Source organism: Hibiscus syriacus, unplaced genomic scaffold (genome assembly GCF_006381635.1).
Source record: "Hibiscus syriacus cultivar Baekdansim isolate YM2019G1 unplaced genomic scaffold, ASM638163v2 tig00110610_pilon, whole genome shotgun sequence".
Taxonomy (NCBI): Eukaryota; Viridiplantae; Streptophyta; class Magnoliopsida; order Malvales; family Malvaceae; genus Hibiscus; species Hibiscus syriacus.
Window position 1 is genome coordinate 8467033 of NW_024062800.1, and position 20828 is coordinate 8487860.

A 20828-nucleotide genomic window follows, 5' to 3' on the forward strand; every position below is an offset into this window, starting at 1 on the left:
TACTATATATTTTTATTTTTTATCAAGTCCAATAGTTACAAATAGTGTCACGCCTAAAGCCCAGATACAAGTGTTAAACATTGACCCAGCGAGACCAACCCAACTGCAACCCGGATCCAAATGCAAATGGAGCCCCAACCCGAGACCCGATTCATACCCAAACCGGCCTAACCTTTCACCCGAAGCATCTAGGGATTTCAAACCCTAACCCTTTTGCATCTTAGCGCCACATGTCTGAAACCGTTGGATCAACAGGCCACGATCCAAGGGTCAAGATACAGCTGGGAAAGTCCTCACTCCATCGGCATCACCCATATCCCAGATTTATCAAAGCCGTCGTGGGAATCAAGCCAAAATAACAACCAAGTCAGATTCTCAACAAACCAGCAATTATAGTCCTAATATGAGTCTAAGACCAAACTAAAAATAGGACTTTTAGCACTATAAATACGCATGTAAACAGTGAGAAAAAACACAAGAAATCATAGAGAGAAATACACATATCGCATCACTTGTAACATCTCGAAAAGAAATAAAAGGGTAAGGTTCTTACCTTTCTTGGTTTTGATACTTGCATGTGGGTTGTTTGGTTTATTTTTCTTTTTTTATTTGAAAAACTCCAAAAAATGGAAGGTTTAAGCTGATGAATGGGGGAGGGTTTCAAGAACTTTGTTCTCAGGTCTAGCCCTCCCCGAGGCGATTTTGTAAAAACCAAGTTGGTTTTCATAGAGGGAAGGAAAAGAGCTTTCGAAAAATCAAAAACCAATTATGCTATGAACCCAGACGGTCGTGTTCTTCATCAGATGAAGAACACAACGAACATTTGAGAGAAAATGTGAGGGCTTTCAATCGGTTTGAATGCAAAAGAAAAAATGAAATGTGTTTTTGAGTTTTGGGTTATATACTGGAACCATCGACCCGATGATCTAACCGGATCTTCTAGTAAGCTTTTTGTGTAGACTCTGAAGTCCCCTAACTTCGGACACCTGGTTGCAATCACATCGGGAAATTTCTCATATTTAGTTATGGTTAGAGAGATGATTGACATGACCATAAAATAAGATAAAATTGAGGGAGGGGAATCAAGCAATAAGCCTCCCATGAAGAATAAAGAGAGAGAGATTAATAACGTCGACACCTACAATGCCAATAAAGGTGTTACAATCTCTAACACAGAAACAACTACAACTGTACCATCAGGTATTTCTAGACAAAATCCAAGGGAACCTAAGAAAGAAAGAGATAATGAGCAATTCGATCCTATTCACATGTCATACAACTAATTATATCAACAGTTTTTTGACACTCATATAGTGTCACCGTACCCTGTGGAACAAATGAAGCCCATACCCCGATGGTATGATGAAAACGCTCACTGTAAATACCATGGTGGTGTGTCGGGGCACACTATTGAAAATTGCCTCGCATTCAAGAGGATCATACAAAGAATGCGCAACAATAATTGGATCCACTTTAACTCAGGAGCACCAAATGTTACACAAAATCCTTTGCCTAATCATCAGGAGACTAGGATTAATGCAGTCACTACCGAGAAAGGCAGGAAAGTTAAAACTGGTGTTTCTAAAATAAAGTCTCATTTGGCTTGGGTATGGAGCCAGATGGTGAAAGCAAGGTTTCTCGCACCACATTCAGACACATCAAGGAGTGGAAATGGTAACCACTGTTGTTACTACAATTATATAGGGTATAAGGTGCAAGATTTCCCATAATTTAAAGCTTAGATCTAGTTCATAATGGATAGAATGGAGCTGGGATTCTATGAAGAAGTTCAAGATTCTTTGGAAGCAGATGGTTATGCTACTGGAGAGTCATCTGAAAGAATATACGATAGGGGCAGTTCTTTGATAATTACCCCTAAGGTGAAGATAGTAGAAAAAACACAAGCAAATGTGGTGATCACAGCACCCCGATCTTTTCACTACAAGGACAACCGACCAGTGCCATGGAAATACTAATGTCAAGTGAGCACCCTCAAGGAAGATAATAGCTCAGTGAGGCAGACTGTGGGGAAACGCTACTTCCAAGAGGCTAAGTCCCCCTAGAGCCCACTTGAACCCTTCAAAGGGGATGTGTTGGCAATCAATGAGCCAATAAAGAAAGAAGAATCCATAGAGTTTTTGAAATTTTTAAAGCATAGTGAGTACAACATCGTGGAACAATTACATAGTCTGTTGACCCGTATTTCAATGTTGGCATTGCTGCTATGCTCAGAGGCACACAAGGGGCACTCCTGAAAGTCTTAAATTAGACATATGTAGCACAAGACGTACTAGTTAGCAAGATGGATCAACTGGTAAACAACATTCAAGCTGACAATCTCATCTCATTTTCAGATGATGAGATTATGTCGAAGGAAGAGGTCGATCTAAGGCATTACACATCACCACCATTATAAGGGGTACGCCTTACCGAATGTGTTAATCAACAATGGTTCAGCCCTTAATGTGATACCTTTAGTTACATTGAAAAGGATGTCATTGGATACATCTCACATGAGAACCTGCCAGAGCGTGGTATGAGTATTTGATGGCCAAGAGGGAGGTAATCGCCAAGATTGAGGTGTCTTTAACCATCGGACTAACCACTTACAACATTGAATTTTTAGTGATAGACATCATGTCTTTCTACAACTGCCTTTTGGGAAGGCCTTGGATTCCTCAAGCTGGTTTGGTATCATCCACGCTACACCAAAAAGTCAAGTTTGTCATTGATGGAGCTTTGGTAATTATTAATGCCAAAGAAGACATTGTGGCGAGTGTGACCAATTATGCTCCATACATTGAAGTATATGAGGAGGCGGTAGAATGTTCATTCTGCTCCTTAGAATTTGTGAATGCCACATTTGTGACTGAAGGAAAAAAGATTTCCAAACCCTAACTTTTTGAGTACACTAAAATGGAGATCAGGCAGACCTTGGGAAGAGGCGCCAAGACAGGAAAATGATTTGGGAAGTTACTGTAAGGAAGTATTAATCTCGTCCTTTCTATATCAAAGTTAGATCAGTTTGCCTTGGTTTTCAACCCAATCAGCAACAAAAGAGGAGAGAAATTCAAAAGACTCGAGAAAGAAGATTGGTCAGATTGAGTGAAAATGAATTTCAATGGGAATCCGTGGAATTTCCACCGCTTTATGAAACGTTTAAATCAGGTGGTTATGTGTTTAAACCCACCTCGCCAAATTTGGAAATGGCTCTGAAAGATTTGAGTATCAACTCTGTAATTACAGAGAATGCTGAAGATGCGGATAGATCTGGAATCCGCCCACTACCACCTGGGTCTGAGCTTAGCAACTGGTTGGCGGAAGAACTACCTGTGATTTTCATATTTCTTTCAGATTAATATTCAAACTATCCCTATTTGCCTATACCCGGGTCAATAGGTGATCTTTTGTAAGGGTGAATAAACATGTTGTTTTAAATTGAATAAAAGATGCAATTTCTTTCATGACAAACATTTTCCTTATTTCATTTCTTTTAAATTCAGTTTTTTTTTCATTTCAGTACTCCGTTTCATTCTCTTTCAAATTTAATTTTAGATTGTTCCGTGTGGGATATTTTCCTCTCACATATACATATTTCCTTTTTCCTTCAGGTCCCAAGATAACAATAATGCAGGCACTAATGATCCTGATCCGGAGGTGGATTTTTAATGATCTATTTATCTCGGGGAAATGGATGAATGCGACAATGAAGAGGAGTGAAACTTACCTATCAAATTGTTGAGAATGGTATAAAGAGAAGACAAACAAATACTGCCCCATGAAGAGAAAATTGAAGTCTTGAATCTGCGCATCGAAGATGAGAGAAATGAGGTCAAAATTGGCACAACGCTTTCAGCTGAACAAAGACGAGACTTGATAGTCTTACTTCAATAATACATAGATGTGTTTTCATGGTCGTATCAAGACATGCCGAGGCTAGACACAGAGATGGTAGTCCACAAACTGCATATCAAGCCTGAATGCAAACCTGTGCAAAAAAAGCTAAGGAGAATGCGACTTGAAATGCTCCTTAAGATCAAAGAAGAGGTCAAGAAGCAATTCAATGCTGGTTTCCTTCAAGTTGCCAAGTATCCAGAATTGGTGGCTAACAAAGTGTCGGTTCCAAAGAAAGACGGGAAAGTGCGCATGTGTGTTGATTACCGGGACCTTAACAAAGCAAGTCCCAAAGACAACTTTCCTCTGCCGCACATATACACTTTAGTGGATAATACAGCCAGGAACGTTTTCTTCTCATTCATGGATAGATTTTCAGGGTATAACCAGATTAAGATGCATCTTAAAGACGTGGAAAATAACACATTAGTCACAATGTGGGGGACGTTCTGCTACAAGGTGATGCCCTTCGGATGGAAGAATATTGGGGCAAAATATCAGAGAGCTATGGTGACACTGTTCCATGACATGATGCCCAAAGAAGTCGAAGTTTATATCAACAAAATGATTGTCAAGGCACAAATTGAGAATTTGAGAAAGCTTTTTCAGAGATTAAGAAAGTTTTAGCTGAGACTAAACCCTAGCAAGTGCACCTTCGGAGTAATCTCTGAAAAATTGTTAGGCTTTGTGGTCAGCAGAAAAGGCATCGAAGTCGATCCCAATAAAGTTAAGGCTATCCAAAATTTACCTCCCCCATAAACATAAAAGGAGGTTTGAGGTTTTCTGGGTAGATTAAATTACATAACACGGTTCATATCTCAGCTAACTGATAAATGCGACCTAATCTTTCGCCTTCTTCGAAAGAACAACCCTTGAACATTAGATGAGAACTGCCAAACTGCAATCGAGAAAATAAAGGAGTACTTATCTCACACTCCTATCATGATGTCCCCCATCCTGGACAACCCTCTATTATTGTATTTATCCATATTCGAGAATTCAATGGGGTGTCTCTTGGGTTAACATGATGAATCCGGGAGGAAGGAAAGGTCCATCTACTACCTAAGCAAGAAGTTCACCGATTGCAAGGTTAGATATCCTCCCATCGAAAAGGTTTGTTTTGCTTTAGTCTGGACTACGCGAAGACTCAGACAATACATGTTGTATCACATCACTTGGTTGATTTCCAAGTTAGATCCACTAAAGTACATGATGAGTGTGCCTGCTCTCTCTAGAAGGCTAGCCCGATGGCAGATGTTATTATCCGAATTTAACATCGAGTATGTAAGCCAAAAAGCTATAAAAGGAAGTGATATATCAGATTTCTTGGTAAACAGAACTGCCGAAAATTATGAGCCTTGGACTTTGACTTCCCAGATGAAGACTTGATGGCCATATCCATAGAAGAAGTAAGTATTTCCACAGGCGATTAATGGAAAATGCATTTTGATGGTGCATCAAATGCATTAGGATATGGCATTAGGGCCATACTGGTCTCCCCAAAAGGGAATCATTACCTATTCACTAACAGACTAAATTTTGATTGCACCAACAACATGGCAGAATATGAGGCTTGTGTTTTGGGGATTCGAGCTATAATTGGGCAAAATATAAAGACCTTGTGAGTATCTAGAGATTCGGCCTTAGTAATCTATCAGCTCCGTGGAGAATGGGAAACCAAGGATGTAAAGTTGTTGGAGTACCAGAAACTAATATTAGATCTGCTCGAAGAATTCAATGAAGACACCTTCCATTATGTGCCTATAGAAGAAAATCAAATGGCTGATGCTCTAGCTACCTTGGTAGCCGTATTCAAGGCTGGTGGGGAATCTAATATGATACCAATTGATATGCAATCGTATGAGTACCCGGCTCATTGTTACCAAATCGAGGAAGTAAAAGACACTAAACCCTGGTACCACGACATTCTGCAATACATCAAGAATCGAAGTTATCCAGAGAAAGCCACCAAAACTGATAAAAGGACCATTAGAAGGATAACAGCTAGATATGTCCTTGACGGGGAGGTCTTATACAAGAAAAGCCATGATCAATTCCTGTTGAGATGTGTAGATGTAGAAGAGGCAAAGATGATAGTAGAAGAAGAACATGACAGAGTTTGTGGAACGTATGCGAACAGACATATGATGTTGAGGCAAATAATGTGATGCGGATTTTTTTGGTCCACATTGGAAAGTGACTGCATCAACTGTGCTAGAAGATGTCATAAATGTCAAATCTATGGGGATAAAATAAATATTCCACCTTAACCTCTTCATGTGATGACATCACCATGACCTTTCTCTATGTGAGGCATAGATGTTATCGGGCAAATCCATCCAAAGGCTTCAAATGATCACCGGTTCATTCTTGTGGCAATTGACTACTTCAAAAAATGGGTAGAGGCTGCATCATATGCAAGTGTCACTCAGTCTACTATTTGTAAGTTCTTGAAGAAAGAGATCATATGTCGGTATGGTCTACCTGAAAGGATCATTACCAATAATGCTACAAACCTGAACAATAAGATGATGGACACTGCTTGTGAACATTTCAACATAAAGCATCACAACTCTACTACTTATAGACTGAAGATGAACAGAGCAGTAGAGGCATCAAACAAAAACATCAAGATGATAGTGGAAAAAACAACTGAGACATATAAATATTGGCACGAGAAATTGCCTTTTGCTTTGTTTGTTTACTGAACCTCGGTAAGAACTTAGACTGGGGCAACCCCGTTCTCATTAGCATATGGGATGAAAGCAATGTTGCCCATTGAGGTAGAAATTCCATCACTTCGGGTCCTGTAAGAGGTTAAACTAGATGATGTAGAATGGATGCAATCCTGATATAATCAGTTGAACCTAATAGAAGAAAAGAGATTGAAAACCATTCATCATGGCCAACTCTACCAAAAACGAATGATTCAGGCACATAATAAGAAGGTGCACCCAAGAGTATTTTGTGAAGGAGATCTTGTGCTTAAGAGAATTTGGGAGATTCAAGAAGACTTAAGAGGAAATGGATGCCAAATTGGGAGGGACCTTATGTCGTGAAAAATGCCTTCTCTGGAGGAGCAATTATTATGACTGAAAGGGACGGGTCGGAACTACCAAATCTCATTAATTCGGATGTAGTCAAAAAATACTTCGCTTAGGATGAAAACCCGAGAGGGCATCCTAAGTCGAAAAAGAAAAATAAAAGAAGAAATGAAAAAGAAAAAATGTTTAGGGTGAAAACCCGAAAGGGTGCCCTAAATTGAAAAAAGAAAATTTGAAAAAAAAAATAAAAAAAGAAAAATTGTAAAAAGAAAAGAAAAAAAAATAAGGTGTGTCCTAGATGAAAACCCGAAAAGAGCGTCTTGAAACCAAGGATGGGTCCAAGTTGAAAACCTGATAGGGAAATTTGGATAATGATTCAGAAAAGATCCCGAATCCAGATAGTGAAGCATCACGGCATTCTAATATTCTACAAACTTAAAGAGTCGGACAAATGTTGCACTCTCGTAAACATTGTCAAATCTTTGAAGATCCCTTGACAAAAGCTGCGTTCAAAGTCATCTAGCGGCGTATCAATTCCGAAGCGCCCACATTATTAAGATATAAGGCATCCATTCATACTTCGTTTATGTATTCACTTTTCATAATGTTTGTCATGTATTGTTTGTTCTTTTTCCCTTATGAATAAAGACGGCCATTTCTCTAAATCAAATCCTTTTAAGCATCTTGAGTTGAATGTTAATCTAATGATTTATTCACTTTTGAAAAAGGTAATTGAATATTACTATACAAAGATTTTTGAAAAATACAGATGCTCAGAAGCTGATCGAAGCTTAGGCACCGTACTTAAGATGGTTGAAAGGCACTTCCCAAATCAAGACCACATTCTGTACATCGGATTTAAGCATGCTGAAGAATCCAATATCAAAAATCATAAAATTCAGATTCCGAGTCAAGAGTTATCAAGATTGACAACCAGAGATTGAGATTTCTCTCCAAATCCTAAAATAACATATTTCACATATGCATTTTAGGCACATATAAGAGCATCCATAAGAATCGCATATATGCAAAATTTTGCAGATTCTTGTTAGAGTCAATTTCAACTTCACAACGAAGGATATTGAACTCGAGGCAATGCAAGCTACGAGATTGGGTTTCAACTTCACAACAAAGGATATCCAATTCAAAGCTCAAATTCACAACGAAGAAGCCATCCATGATTCCAACTTCACAAAGAAGGATATCGTGTCCAATATATCGACTTAATTTCACAGCAAATGAGTCACTGCAACAGCAAGGGTCTATATCCCAGCCTAGTACAGCATAGCTCAAGGCGAGAAGGGTTATCTGTCAACAAGAGCTTTTGAGTTCGATTCCAGGGTGTATTTACCGCAAAGTGGCATCGAGGAAATACTTTACGGTCAAATTTTCATACCAAGGTCTTTAAATCGAGAAGAAGACCAAGGTTTACCCAGATTGGCAACAAAGAGCCACTTTCCTTCACAACGAAGGAGCATTTGTAACACAACAATGAAAAACCAGTTTCATACCAAAGTCTTCAGGTCAAGTTTCAGCTTCACGAAGAAGCGTATTGGGCTAGAAGAAGATCTAGTAGCTACTTTCCAATGCTTTGAGCTCGGTTTCAACTTAACGATGAAGGCTATCGTGCTCAGGATTTTCTAGTTCAACTCAACCTCACGGCGAGGGAGTCATCTATAATTTAGTCTAAATTTACAGTAGCAAACCAATCATGTCATCAGATTTCAACTATACGACAGAGGATATTCGATACCGTAACCGAGGATGTTAAAAGATACATTAATGATGGACGAAATTTGTATCTTTTAATCTTTGCCCTATTTTCGTTACACGATAATGGGCAAAGAGGGGCATCTGTCGACACATATTTTGGTCCAACCTTACTATATAACACTTATACGTTAATTTATGTTATATAGTTAACGTGTTATTATTTATAGTGTATAGGGTATATGTATTACATTATATAATATATACATATTATGTTGTATACTATAATTATATAACATAAATATATATATATTATATCGATATATTATTACATATTGTACATACATTTATACTATATATTTTTATTTTTTATCAAGTCCAATAGTTACAAATAGTGTCACGCCTAAAGCCCAGATACAAGTGTTAAACATTGACCCAGCGAGACCAACCCAACTGCAACCCGGATCCAAATACAAATGGAGCCCCAACCCGAGACCCGGTTCATACCCGAACCGGCCTAACCTTTCACTCGAAGCATCTAGGGCTTTCGAACCCTAAACTTTTGCATCTTAGCGCCACATGCCTGACACCGTTGGATCATCAGGCCACGATCCAAGGGTCAAGATACAGCTGGGAAAGTCCTCACTCCGTCGGCATCACCCATATCCCGGATTTATCGAAGCCGTTGTGGGAATCAAGCCAAAGCAACAACCAAGTCAGATTCTCAACAAACCAGCAATTATAGTCCTAATAGGAGTCTAAGACCAAACTAAAAATAGGACTTTTAGCACTATAAATACGCATATAAATAGTGAGAAAAAACTCAAGAAATCATAGAGAGAAATACACAGATCGGAGCACTTGTAACGTCTCTAAAAGATATAAAAGGGTAAAGTTCTTACATTTCTCGTTTTGATACTTTCAGGTGGGTTGTTTGGTTTATTTTCTTTGCTTTTGATTCGAAAAACCCAAAAAAGATAAGGTTTAAGTCGATGAATGGGGAAGGGTTTTGAGAATTTTCTTCTCAGATCTAGTCCTCCCCGAGGCAATTTTGTAAAAACCAAGTTGGTTTTCGTAGAGTGGAGAAAATAGCTTTCGAAAAATAAAAAAAATCACCGCCGATGAACAGCGGCCGACGAGTTACGGTTGCCGAAATCTGGGTTCCTATGAACCCAGACGACCGTGTTCTTCATCAGATGAAGAACACTATGAACATTTGAGCGAAAATGTGAGGGGGTTTCGATCGGTTTGAATGCAAAAGAAAAAATAAAATGTGTTTTTGAGTTTTGGGTTATATACTGGACCCATCGACCCGACCGGATTCCCTAGGGGATCCGCGTGTTTTTCCAAAAAAGGTAAAATTACAGGTTCAGTCCCTCGTATTTTTTAAAAGTTTATTTTTCCCCTTCAAATCGACCTTTTACCCTGATTTGCTTTTAATTTTACCACCCACTTTATTTTTCTTTCAATTTAGTCTTTTTATTTAATTTACGTTTTAATTTAATTTAATTTTTTCTCTTTATTTCTTTTCCTTCTTTTTTAATTGCTTTTAATTGTTTTTGGTTGTTTGGTTTATTTTCTTTGTTTTGATTCGAAAAACCCAAAAAAGAGAAGGTTTAAGCCGATGAATGGGGCAGGGTTTTGAGAACTTTCTTTTCAGATCTAGCCCTCCCCGAGGCGATTTTGTAAAATCCAAGTTGGTTTTCGTAGAGCGGAGAAAATAACTTTCGAGAAAAAAAAATCACCGCCGATGAACAGCGGCCAACGAGTCGCGGTGGCCGAAATCTGGGTTCCTATGAACCCAGACGACCGTGTTCTTCATCAGATGAAGAACACTATGAACATTTGAGCGAAAATGTGAGGGGGTTTCGATTGGTTTGAATGCAAAAGAAAAAATAAAATGTGTTTTTGAGTTTTTGGTTATATATTGGACCCATCGACCCGATCGGATCCCCTTGGGGATCCGCGTGTTTTGCCCAAAAAAAGGTAAAATTGCAGGTTCAGTCTCTCGTGTTTTTTAAAAGTTTATTTTACCCCTTAAAATCGACTTTTTACCCTGATTTGCTTTTAATTTTACCACCCACTTTATTTTTCTTTCAATTTAATCCTTTTATTTAATTTACGTTTTAATTTAATTTAATTTTTTCTCTTTATTTCTTTTCTTTCCTTTTTAATTGTTTTTAATTCTACTTTGGTTTTTTATTTTTATTTCTATTTCTTTTTTTAAATTGTTTTTAGTTAATATTTTTCATTTTATTTATTTTTCATTTTATTTAGCTAATCTTTTTAGGATTTTTTATTATTTCATTTATTTTTTATGTAGTCATTTTTTACTCATTTTTTTAAATACAGTTTTTTTGTTCTTTTTTATTTCTTGTACTTTTACTCTTTTTTTATTTTTTTATTTTGTTTTTTTTCTTTTAAATTTAGTTTTAAGTAATTTTTTATATTTAATCTTACAATTAGTATTTTTTTAATAGACCTTCTTTCCTTACGTTGTTTTTTATTTGCTGTGTGTTTTAGTATGAGCACTTTGTTTTTATTTCTGTGAATTCCTCAGTATGTATATATATATATATATATATATTTCACTCAAAACATTATAATTTAACTTTTATTTTTTTTCATTTCGATTCAGCATGTTGCTTTACCAATATAACATTTTTTAACTTTTAAAGGGTATTCGTTTAAAATCGATCGGAGGTAAGTAATTTGGATCAAATTTTATCTTTTAATTTAACTTACAATTTTCTCAATTAAGACCACTGGAAATTTAGTACCGAAAGGGCAGTTCAAGGGTACTAATCCTTCCTTAACTGTAACCGACTCTCAAACCCGATATATCTTTGGTAAACCCGATCAACCTTAATATTTTTTTTAAATGATCGATGGTAACTCTAACTCATTTATCCATGTAAATGAAGACGTAACCATGAATTTTGTCCATATTACCTTTATGTTTGTGTATGACGTTATGTACTGTGGATTCATTCGAGTGGAAGCTATAATACAAGTGGGTGAGAGTTGTTTATGAACACCATCTTTAAACTTTGCATTCTTCTTTTTCAGTGTTGTGGACCATATATTTGTCTGTATCGAAGACACTGATTTGTTTCCTTTTTGGTTGTTTTTGTTTTACATGCATGGACAAAACCATATTTAAATAAGCAGCTGTTATGTGTTAATGTAAGACAGCATATAAGTGTCTTTAGATTAAATTAAAGCTAAAACCAAATAGAACAACACTGGATATAGCAGTGATGACCATGGTGTTGCATTTCGGGTTGTGTGAAGTTGTGAGAGAGGATATGGGATGGGTCGTTAGAAGGATTATCTGACTGAAACAATCAAATCCCATTGTTGTAAAAGAAACAGTTAAATTGAATAAGCTACGAGAGGGTTCTAAGATCAGTAAGTCTTGGCCGCCATTATAGTTCACAACTGAGGCCTGGACCTAATTCACCCCTGCATGGTTCACAATCGCTAGTTGCTACACGCCTGGCCACCATAATGGGACAGGATTTTAAATAGCGTTCGTAGTTACGTTCTTGGTCGTGTCGCGTTTATTACGGTTACGGATATAAATGATGCTATTGTTGTCATTGCGAATATCGCGATCGTAAATTTTTCTCGGATGAGCTGATTTTTTCCCAAAAAAATCTGTTTTTTTATTAAAAAAAATTAAAATAACGGAATAATAGTAGAATAGAGGTCCGCTATTGTCACGATTAGCCGCGATCCATCACTATTGGTGTGATCTTGCTTCACACCGTTATTTTTCGTGATAATAGTTTCAGATACCATCACGACCGCGTTATAACGACCGTGATACTACTATTCAACCGCTTTCGGCCGCTATACGCCTCGGGAACCTGCAGGTGGTTCAAGGAGGTACCCTGTAAATGGAACAAGTGGGGATACAATCACCAAAATCTTGTCGGTTAAGGTGACGGGTGAGGTTAAAACAGTGGCCATATCCACCACAAGGACAGAGGACACCTTATGGCTCAAGTGGTACGCGGGAAGTTCTACGGTGCGGCAGTCTTAATATACGGTTAAAAAAAATGTTATCGGTTTTGTTATTATTTTTTTTAACAAAACCGGTAAAAAATTATCGAAAATATTATTATTTCTACCGGTTTTATTATTATTATTAATTATTGATATTGGTAAACGCGGTAGAAAAACTCGGTAAAAAAATAATGTTTTAGTTAATGATTTACCGGATATGTTACCAAAACCGGTAAAGCGCCCAATAATAATAAAACTGATAGAAATAATAATATTTTCAATCATATTTTACCGATTTTATTATTTAAATAATAATAAAACTGATAACATCTTTTTTTAACCGTATATTAAGACTTTCGCTCTTGAGCATTTCCTAATGGTATGCCCGATGCTGTTTCGAGGGGAAGTAAGGATAGTGACCAACCTCATACTTCCATAGTTGACGTGGATTTTTTTAAAATAATATTAAGAGTAAGGGTGTCAATGAGAATGGGCTATGGGTCTTTTTAAAGGCAAGGGTGTTGATGAGAATGGGCTGTGGGGAAAGAAGTAGAATGATAAGGGTGTTGATGAGAATTGACTGGGGAAAGGAGGAGGAGGTATTTTTATTTGAAAAACTTAGTTCAAATGTTGATGATGGTAATATTTTTTATAAAACATACTTTATAGTGAGTAAATTTAAGGATTAATCACATTATTAATCACTTATGTGTGTTTTGTCCATTTTTTCTCCTGATTTAAAAAAACATAATTTATGGTCACTTTTATTTTTTATTTAATTAAGTTATGGTCACCTTGAGTTGAGTGATATTAAAATTTTTTCTATAATCATATTTTGTTCTTTGATATTTATATATCCTCTCAATTTAGTCTTACTTTTTACATATTAAAAGATGAAGAAGAAAAAAGGGAGGAAGAAGAAGAGGAAGAAGAAGAGGAAGAAGAATTTTTATTTGAAAATCTTAGTTCGATTGTTGATGTTAATATTTTAAATAAAACACACTTTATAGTAAGTAAATTTAAGGGTAAATTACATGATTGTCCATTTTTCTTCATTGATTTCAAAAAATAAAATATATATGATCACTTTGGTTTTTATTTAATTAAGATGTGATTACTGTGGGTTAAATGACGTTAAATATTTTGCTATAATCATATTTGATCTTTGTTATTTATATATCTTCTCAATTTAATCCTACTTTTAACATATTAGAAGAAGATGAGGAATAATAGGTATTTTCATTTGAAAATCTTAATTCGATTGTTGATGATGTTAATATTTTTGATAAAGCATACTTTATAGTGACTAAATTTAAAGGTCAATTACATGATTCACTTATGTTTGTTTTTTCCATTTTTTTTTACTGATTTCAAAAAACATATTATATGATCACTTTTATTTTTATTTAATTAAGGTTAACTAACATTAAATATTTTGCAATAATCATATATTTGATCTCTATTAATTATATATCCTCTCAAAGGAGGAGGAGAAATTTCGTTAATGAATTAACAAAAGTTAACGGCAGAAAGACTTAAACTGAACGGATCGATAACGTAAGGAATCAAGCTCACTTAATTAAAAACTCGATGACTAAAGTAGATCAAGTCGAAAACAAAGGAGACTATTGGCATAGTTTACCCTAAAATAATTTAAACACATTTATGACAATAAAACACAAATACATAATCATCAATCATGGTGGCTATAATGAACCACAATTATTCAAATCAAAACAGAAATTATAAAATAAAATAGAATGGAGTTCAATTGTAAACCATTCACAATCCATCATCACTAGCACACCATTTCCAAATTCATTTCATCTGTAAGACCTCGGACCATTGTAATAAGGAACACAACCAAAGTTCCAATCTTAAAAGTACACCATCTCACCAATCCAAGTACACAAATTTGATACGACACGTGAGGCATAATCATAAGCTCTAAAAAGACTGCTAAAGCAATGACGTGCTAATCAAGCAATAGGCATCTGGCATCTACCTGTACGAATCCGGACGCTTCGGCTTGCTTTGAACAACCGTCTCGATCTTCTCCATGACAGCAGGAGTTAGTAATGGGATCACATCAAGTGCTTTCATGTTCTCTTGAATCTGGATGGGAAAAAGATATATAGTTCAGCTTGTATAAGATATATAGTTCAGCTTGTATAGAGGAATATTTAGCAGTCGCAGTCATGGAAACCCACTAATATTTGCTGCAATGTATGATGAACATTCAACTAGACAAGAGGCTTCTTTATATTAGAAAGGACGATTCATCAATCACTTAGTTAATTGATCGATTTTCAGGTTAGCAAACACTAATCATTACTTAACTAATAAATTTATTTCCAAACCTTATAAGATACTATGTACCTTTAGATCAGAACAAAATCGTTTCAAATTTACAGAAATTATTAGACCATGTCTTTTATTTTCTGCAAGTTAATAGTGACCTCTTAGTTCCAATGTCATAATGGATTTCTTTCTTGCAGTCTTCGACTTTCCCAAGACACTAGAGTCCAACATTCAACTTGGACATGACCTTAAATATTCAATAAGATTCCTATTGATATCTCTCTTTCTCAAACACAAAAGAAAAACAAAAAATGGTGTCGCCTTCAACATGTCCCCAAATTGCACCGTTGAACTATATATAGTTGGTTCACTTCAAAAAAAAAAAAAAACTATATATAGTTGGCAACACTCACCGAGGAGCTAACAGAATTGCTTCTTAAATAACGGTTCTAAAATAGTAAGCTTACCCAACTGTAACTAGCCTACCATATACAATCAAACCATTAATTAAATGAAGCGAGAATAACAAACATGTGACAAGAAGAAAAGATAAGAAAGAAGAAAATGATTAAACGTTAAATTGGAACTTATTGAAACTATAGAAAATAGTATTTCTATCAATTTACAAGTTCACACGTGGGCAGTGGCGGATCTAGAAATATTTTTCAAGGTGGGCATATATACATTAATAACAAAAAAATTTCACATGGAGTGAGCACAAATAAAATTTCAGAGTGGGCACCTTCGGTACAATGAACAACTAACGAAAAAAATTTGTTAATCTGAAAATATTTTTCAGGGTGGACATGACATTGAAAATAAGGGTAATGTCTTAGCCTGGTGACAAAAGAAGATACCAAAATGAGGTTGCTATCCGTGTATTCTGAAGAGCTGGGCATAAATGCAAAAGATCTATGGACTTTAATGAATGTCACCAGATGAAATGTAAGTTGCAATTTTGTTGCTAGGAAAATGGAGTTATTTTCAAGTCCGGCTATGTGCCCAACACAGAAATGTTCAATGTTTTTCTATGTTTTTCCATGCATTTGGAGGGTCCTCCAAGGATCATATCCCGGCACCCATACCAGAAAAATGTGTCAAGCATGAGTGTAGGACATGGATACTTCAATAAAAATGAAGTGTTGGGCAGCATAGGTTGCTAACATGTCACCTATTGTCAAGTATGCAAAGATCTATAATCCCAGATTAATCTGTAACTCTTTCATTACATTACCCGTATTTTCAACGTCATCATCTGGTGTGTTCATATATCAAACATATATTGACACTTCATGTAAATGCATATGTACCAAACAACCAAATTTTATAATATTGTACTACTAACAAATGAGTGTACAACTGCTTCCTTGAAGAATCACAGGGAAAGTAAATTCATCGGATCCATAGTGGTCCAGCGAAATATGAAATAAAGTGATGAGAGATACATAAAATACTAACCTGAGATTCCTTTGTAGCACCAGTAATAACCGATGATACATTAGGATTTGCAGCACACCATGCAATTGCGAGTTGAGCTAAAGGCACACCAAGTTCATCAGCAATTGGCTTCAGTCCATTGACTTTCTTCAAGACATCATCAACTAGTGATCGGTTAGCAAGATTCTACACAAGAAATCACATAGATTAGTCACTTACTCGTGACCGAAACGGAAGGAGGTTAAAATTAGTAGTGCAGAAAGAACAAAGAAAGCTACATTATCAAATATAATACAAAAATACTTGCAGCTAAGTTAAGCTGGGTAAGTTTCAGTCATCTCAAAAGATTGTAACTGACAAATTTTAGCACTAAATATGATAAGTTAAGTCTGCTTGGAGAATTATGCACATGCAACTACCACTATACATTTGAGTTTTGATCTTTGTGTTCTGTTTTTGGATACCAACACCAGAAATTATATTTATTACAACCATGGATACATCAACAAGATGTTAGATTCCTAAGAACCAAAAGGCACACTGAATCATAGCCTAAAATGAATCTTGTTAAAAGTAATTTCTACAAACAAGGAGAAAGGAACCTAAATGGCTATAGATGGTTATGTTCAACACTCAACATTGAGGCAAAAAGATCAATAAAAGTGCAAAATCAAGAGTAAGAAATCAAATATTTAGTGAATTCTTACTTTGAAATTTTCTAAAGCAAACCGACTGTCAGGAGGTACTGTTCCTTTGCTGTATTTTCCAGTAAGCACTCCTGATGAAAGAGGACTCCAGGTGGTAAGACCTAGGCCATAGTTGGTGTACAGAGGAAGGTACTCGGATTCAACCTGCAGGCACACAGAGAAGGGTGAGAAAAACCTGTTAGTCCCAAAGGAAACATGAAAAAAAAATAATTCCCACTTAAAAACTATAAATTCGGGCAAGTCGAAGTTTTTATGGCACAAACCAAATAATAATGAGAATTCTATTACATCTATCATCTATGATTTCCAAAACAAAGTTCACAAACAATTAAAAGGAAGAAATAGTGGCTATTCGGTATTCAGAGTTCAAACCAACGACTCACCTTGTGCCTAGTCAATAAATTATACTCCGGCTGCTCCACAATCGGGCCCACCAAGTCCAACCTCTCAGCTACTCCCCATGCTTCCGTAATCTGTTGTGCAGACCACTCACTTGTCCCCCAATAAAATGCCCAACCCTTATCGATCACATAATTCATAGCTCTCACTGTCTCCTCAATTGGAGTATAGGTGTCTGGCCTGTAATCAAACATCAAAACGAGAATGTCAAGTTTCTCAAAATACAGTCCTCCAACTTACATTCCAACAACTAATCATAGAAAAAATTACAGAAGAAAACCAGAATTTGTCTGCAAAGGCTCACGAAAGAGCTTAGACAGCTACACATGGTAGAGATTATACACTCACCCACATATGAAACATTGAACTAAGTAAATAAATCTATATCCCAAAGAACCATACATACTAGAGTTCCTCAACAAACAAGCCACATTTTTTTATAAAAAAGGGAAGCCAAATTAATACCCAGAAACACTAAATATAAAACATCCTCAAGAATTTCTATAAAAATAAATCAATGAGATTAAGTCATCTTATTCTATAATGCATAATCCAAAAATCCCCTACAAATAATATTTTTCATGTGACTTCAAATCAAAACTAGAACCCAAGAAAACATCAACAGCATCAAATCAAATATCCAGAAGCAAGAAAAATTGCATACAATGAATAATCAAACGAATAATACCAAAATCAAGAAACAAAAGCCCATATCGATATCAAACCCAGAAAATCAAATTAAAAAAAACGGATCTTGAAATGAACCAACCTATGACAATAGATCACATCAACGTAATCCATATCAAGCCTCTTCAAGGAGGCCTTAGTTCCTTCAGCAATATGTTTCCTAGACAAACCCTTATCATTAGGCCCTGGACCACCCCAGAAGATCTTGGTGGAAACCACCAGATCCGATCGTTTCCACCCAAGTTCCCGAATAGCCTGACCCATGATCTCCTCGGCTCGGCCATTGGCGTAAACCTCGGCGTTATCGAAAAAGTTGACCCCGTTGTCTTTACAGCACTGGAGAAGTGACTTCACTTCTTTAACATCGAGTTGGTTTCCGAAACTCACCCATGCTCCGTATGATAGTTGACTCACCTTCAAACCTGATCTGCCCAGATTTTTGTACTGCATTTTTTATGGTGGAGAAGAGAAGATAGCGGTAGAAGTGAAACAGAGTAGAAGAGTCTGGTACCTGGAGTATCTGAATTTGGACACTTTAAAGTTTGGGTAAACTACAAGGTTGCTCACTATACTTCATTATCTATGCTATTTTACTCACAGTACTTTTAAGTTTTACAATTTACTCTCTAAACTTTATAAATCGAATATTTTTAATCGATCCACCTTTTTTTCTTTAATTCTATGATTATATAGCATCTTTTATTTTTTTTTAATTAATAAATATTTTATTAATATTATTTTTATATATATTATTATCCCCCATTGCCGCACACATGCCGTTTCCCCTCTCCCTTTCCCTTTCCCTTTCTCCTCCTGTCATTTTCTCTCTGCCTTCACCTGGAAAACAATGAGCTATGGCTTTTCACAATAAAAGAAAAGCCACTAGAATTGAGATAAAACCTAGAAAGAAAAAAAGCTCAAAGTTTATCCTTAAAAGAATTTTTTTTTCAAAACAACTCACAAACCCAAATCTTTTCTCAACTAAGTCGATTCAATTTTCAAACTTCAAGCCTTGAAAATCACCTTGATCGTGCTGAGTTTAGGCGTTATTGAATGCACTAGAGAAGCAAGAGCTAAAAAAAGGAACTCTTTTGATTCTGCTGCACTCCAACAATCTGTAAGTTCTTCCATCTCTAATTCTTCTTTCGGTTTTGGAAAAAAGAAAAAGCGATTCCCAATTATCCCATTTAGAATTTTATGGGCTTTCACCACAATGATTATTCAATGGAATCTTAAATTGAAAAATTGGTTGCTACGATTAAGTTGAGTCGATATAACCAAGTAATACGAGGCTTTTAACATATAGAAATTGAATGGATTTCTCAACCTCTATCATTTTGAATTTCTTGAATGGGTTTTATTTCTCTTTGTTTTCTTATTAACAATTATAGCGTTACAAGAGCAAGAACTGAAGCATGAAGAATTACAATACATAAAGGAAGAAGATCCCATTTTCCCCCTTTTTTTTAAACATATATTTTAATTGTTAAAAGTGATTAATTATATCAAGTAATAATAACGTTAAAAATTAAATGGTCGAGTGATAAAAAAATTAACGGTAAAGTATAATAATAGTCATTGAATATTTTTGAAACTTGCATTTAAGTCACTCAGCTTTTAAAACTTGTAATACAGTCCCCAAACATTTAATCCATTTACAATATGGTCCCGCACCTATGAATATTAGGGTAAATTATATAAATGGTCACTAAACTTTTCAGGCACTTAAATTTAGGTCCCCTAACTTTTAAAAATTACAAAACAATTCTCAATTTCATTCTAAACCACAAATTTCAAAATAATTCAATTTCATTCTAAACCCTAAATTCCAAAATAATTCAATTACATTCTAAAATCCAAATTCTAAAATACTTCAATTTTTGTCTTTTTTTATGAACGACGCCAATGTCACTAAATTATTAATTAATTTACTTTTTTATATTTAAAAACATATGATAATTTTTTAATATTAATTTAAAGACATGAAATTTTTTTCAATAGTAAGAATATATGATAATAATTCATTTATTTAAAAATAAATATATTTCTGATTATTTGTGTATATTTTTATATCTAATCATACGTGTTAATATATTTTATATCTTTCACATAAATATTAAGACTATATAAATAGCATATTCAAAATTTTATATACGAGTTATGTTAATTATAGTAATGATGTATAAATATATTTTATTTCTATTATAATTAAAATATAAATATTACCATGATAATTAAATATTTATTTAATTATTACATCGAATATTTTTATAGAAAAATTATTTAATAAAATCATAAAAAAATACAATAAAAAAATAAACATTGAAGTTGACTACTTCAAAAATAAAATAAAAAATTAATAATTTAATATAATATACCCTAAGTTGATGATAACAATCAATTCAAAAGAGATGGGATTTGTGCCATATTTTCGTAACATACGTAAACTTTCTATTTCATGGTCACGTATTCTTTTAGTTCTAGCACGATCTATTTTTTAATTTTCTAATATAGGTAAAAAAAATGTTATTTTCTTTAAAAGTTTTAAATTCAAACAATTGTGTTTGTAGGGTATATCTATATTGTTAATAAATTATTTTTTTGAATAAATACTATCTTATAATCACATCAAACTATT

At 35.0% G+C, this 20828-nt stretch overlaps 1 protein-coding gene across 1 annotated transcript; it reads right to left on the minus strand.

The window, feature by feature from the left end:
* Positions 1-14384: 14384 nt before the first annotated feature.
* Positions 14385-18692, minus strand: LOC120135474 (probable voltage-gated potassium channel subunit beta). The gene is made up of 5 exons (XM_039151747.1): positions 18273-18692; positions 17488-17683; positions 17105-17248; positions 16419-16583; positions 14385-14774 (listed from the first exon to the last, which is right to left on the minus strand). Exons 1-5 carry the CDS (start codon positions 18638-18640, stop codon positions 14661-14663), a joined length of 987 nt encoding a protein of 328 aa, XP_039007678.1. The 5' UTR covers positions 18641-18692; the 3' UTR covers positions 14385-14660.
* Positions 18693-20828: the final 2136 nt, after the last annotated feature.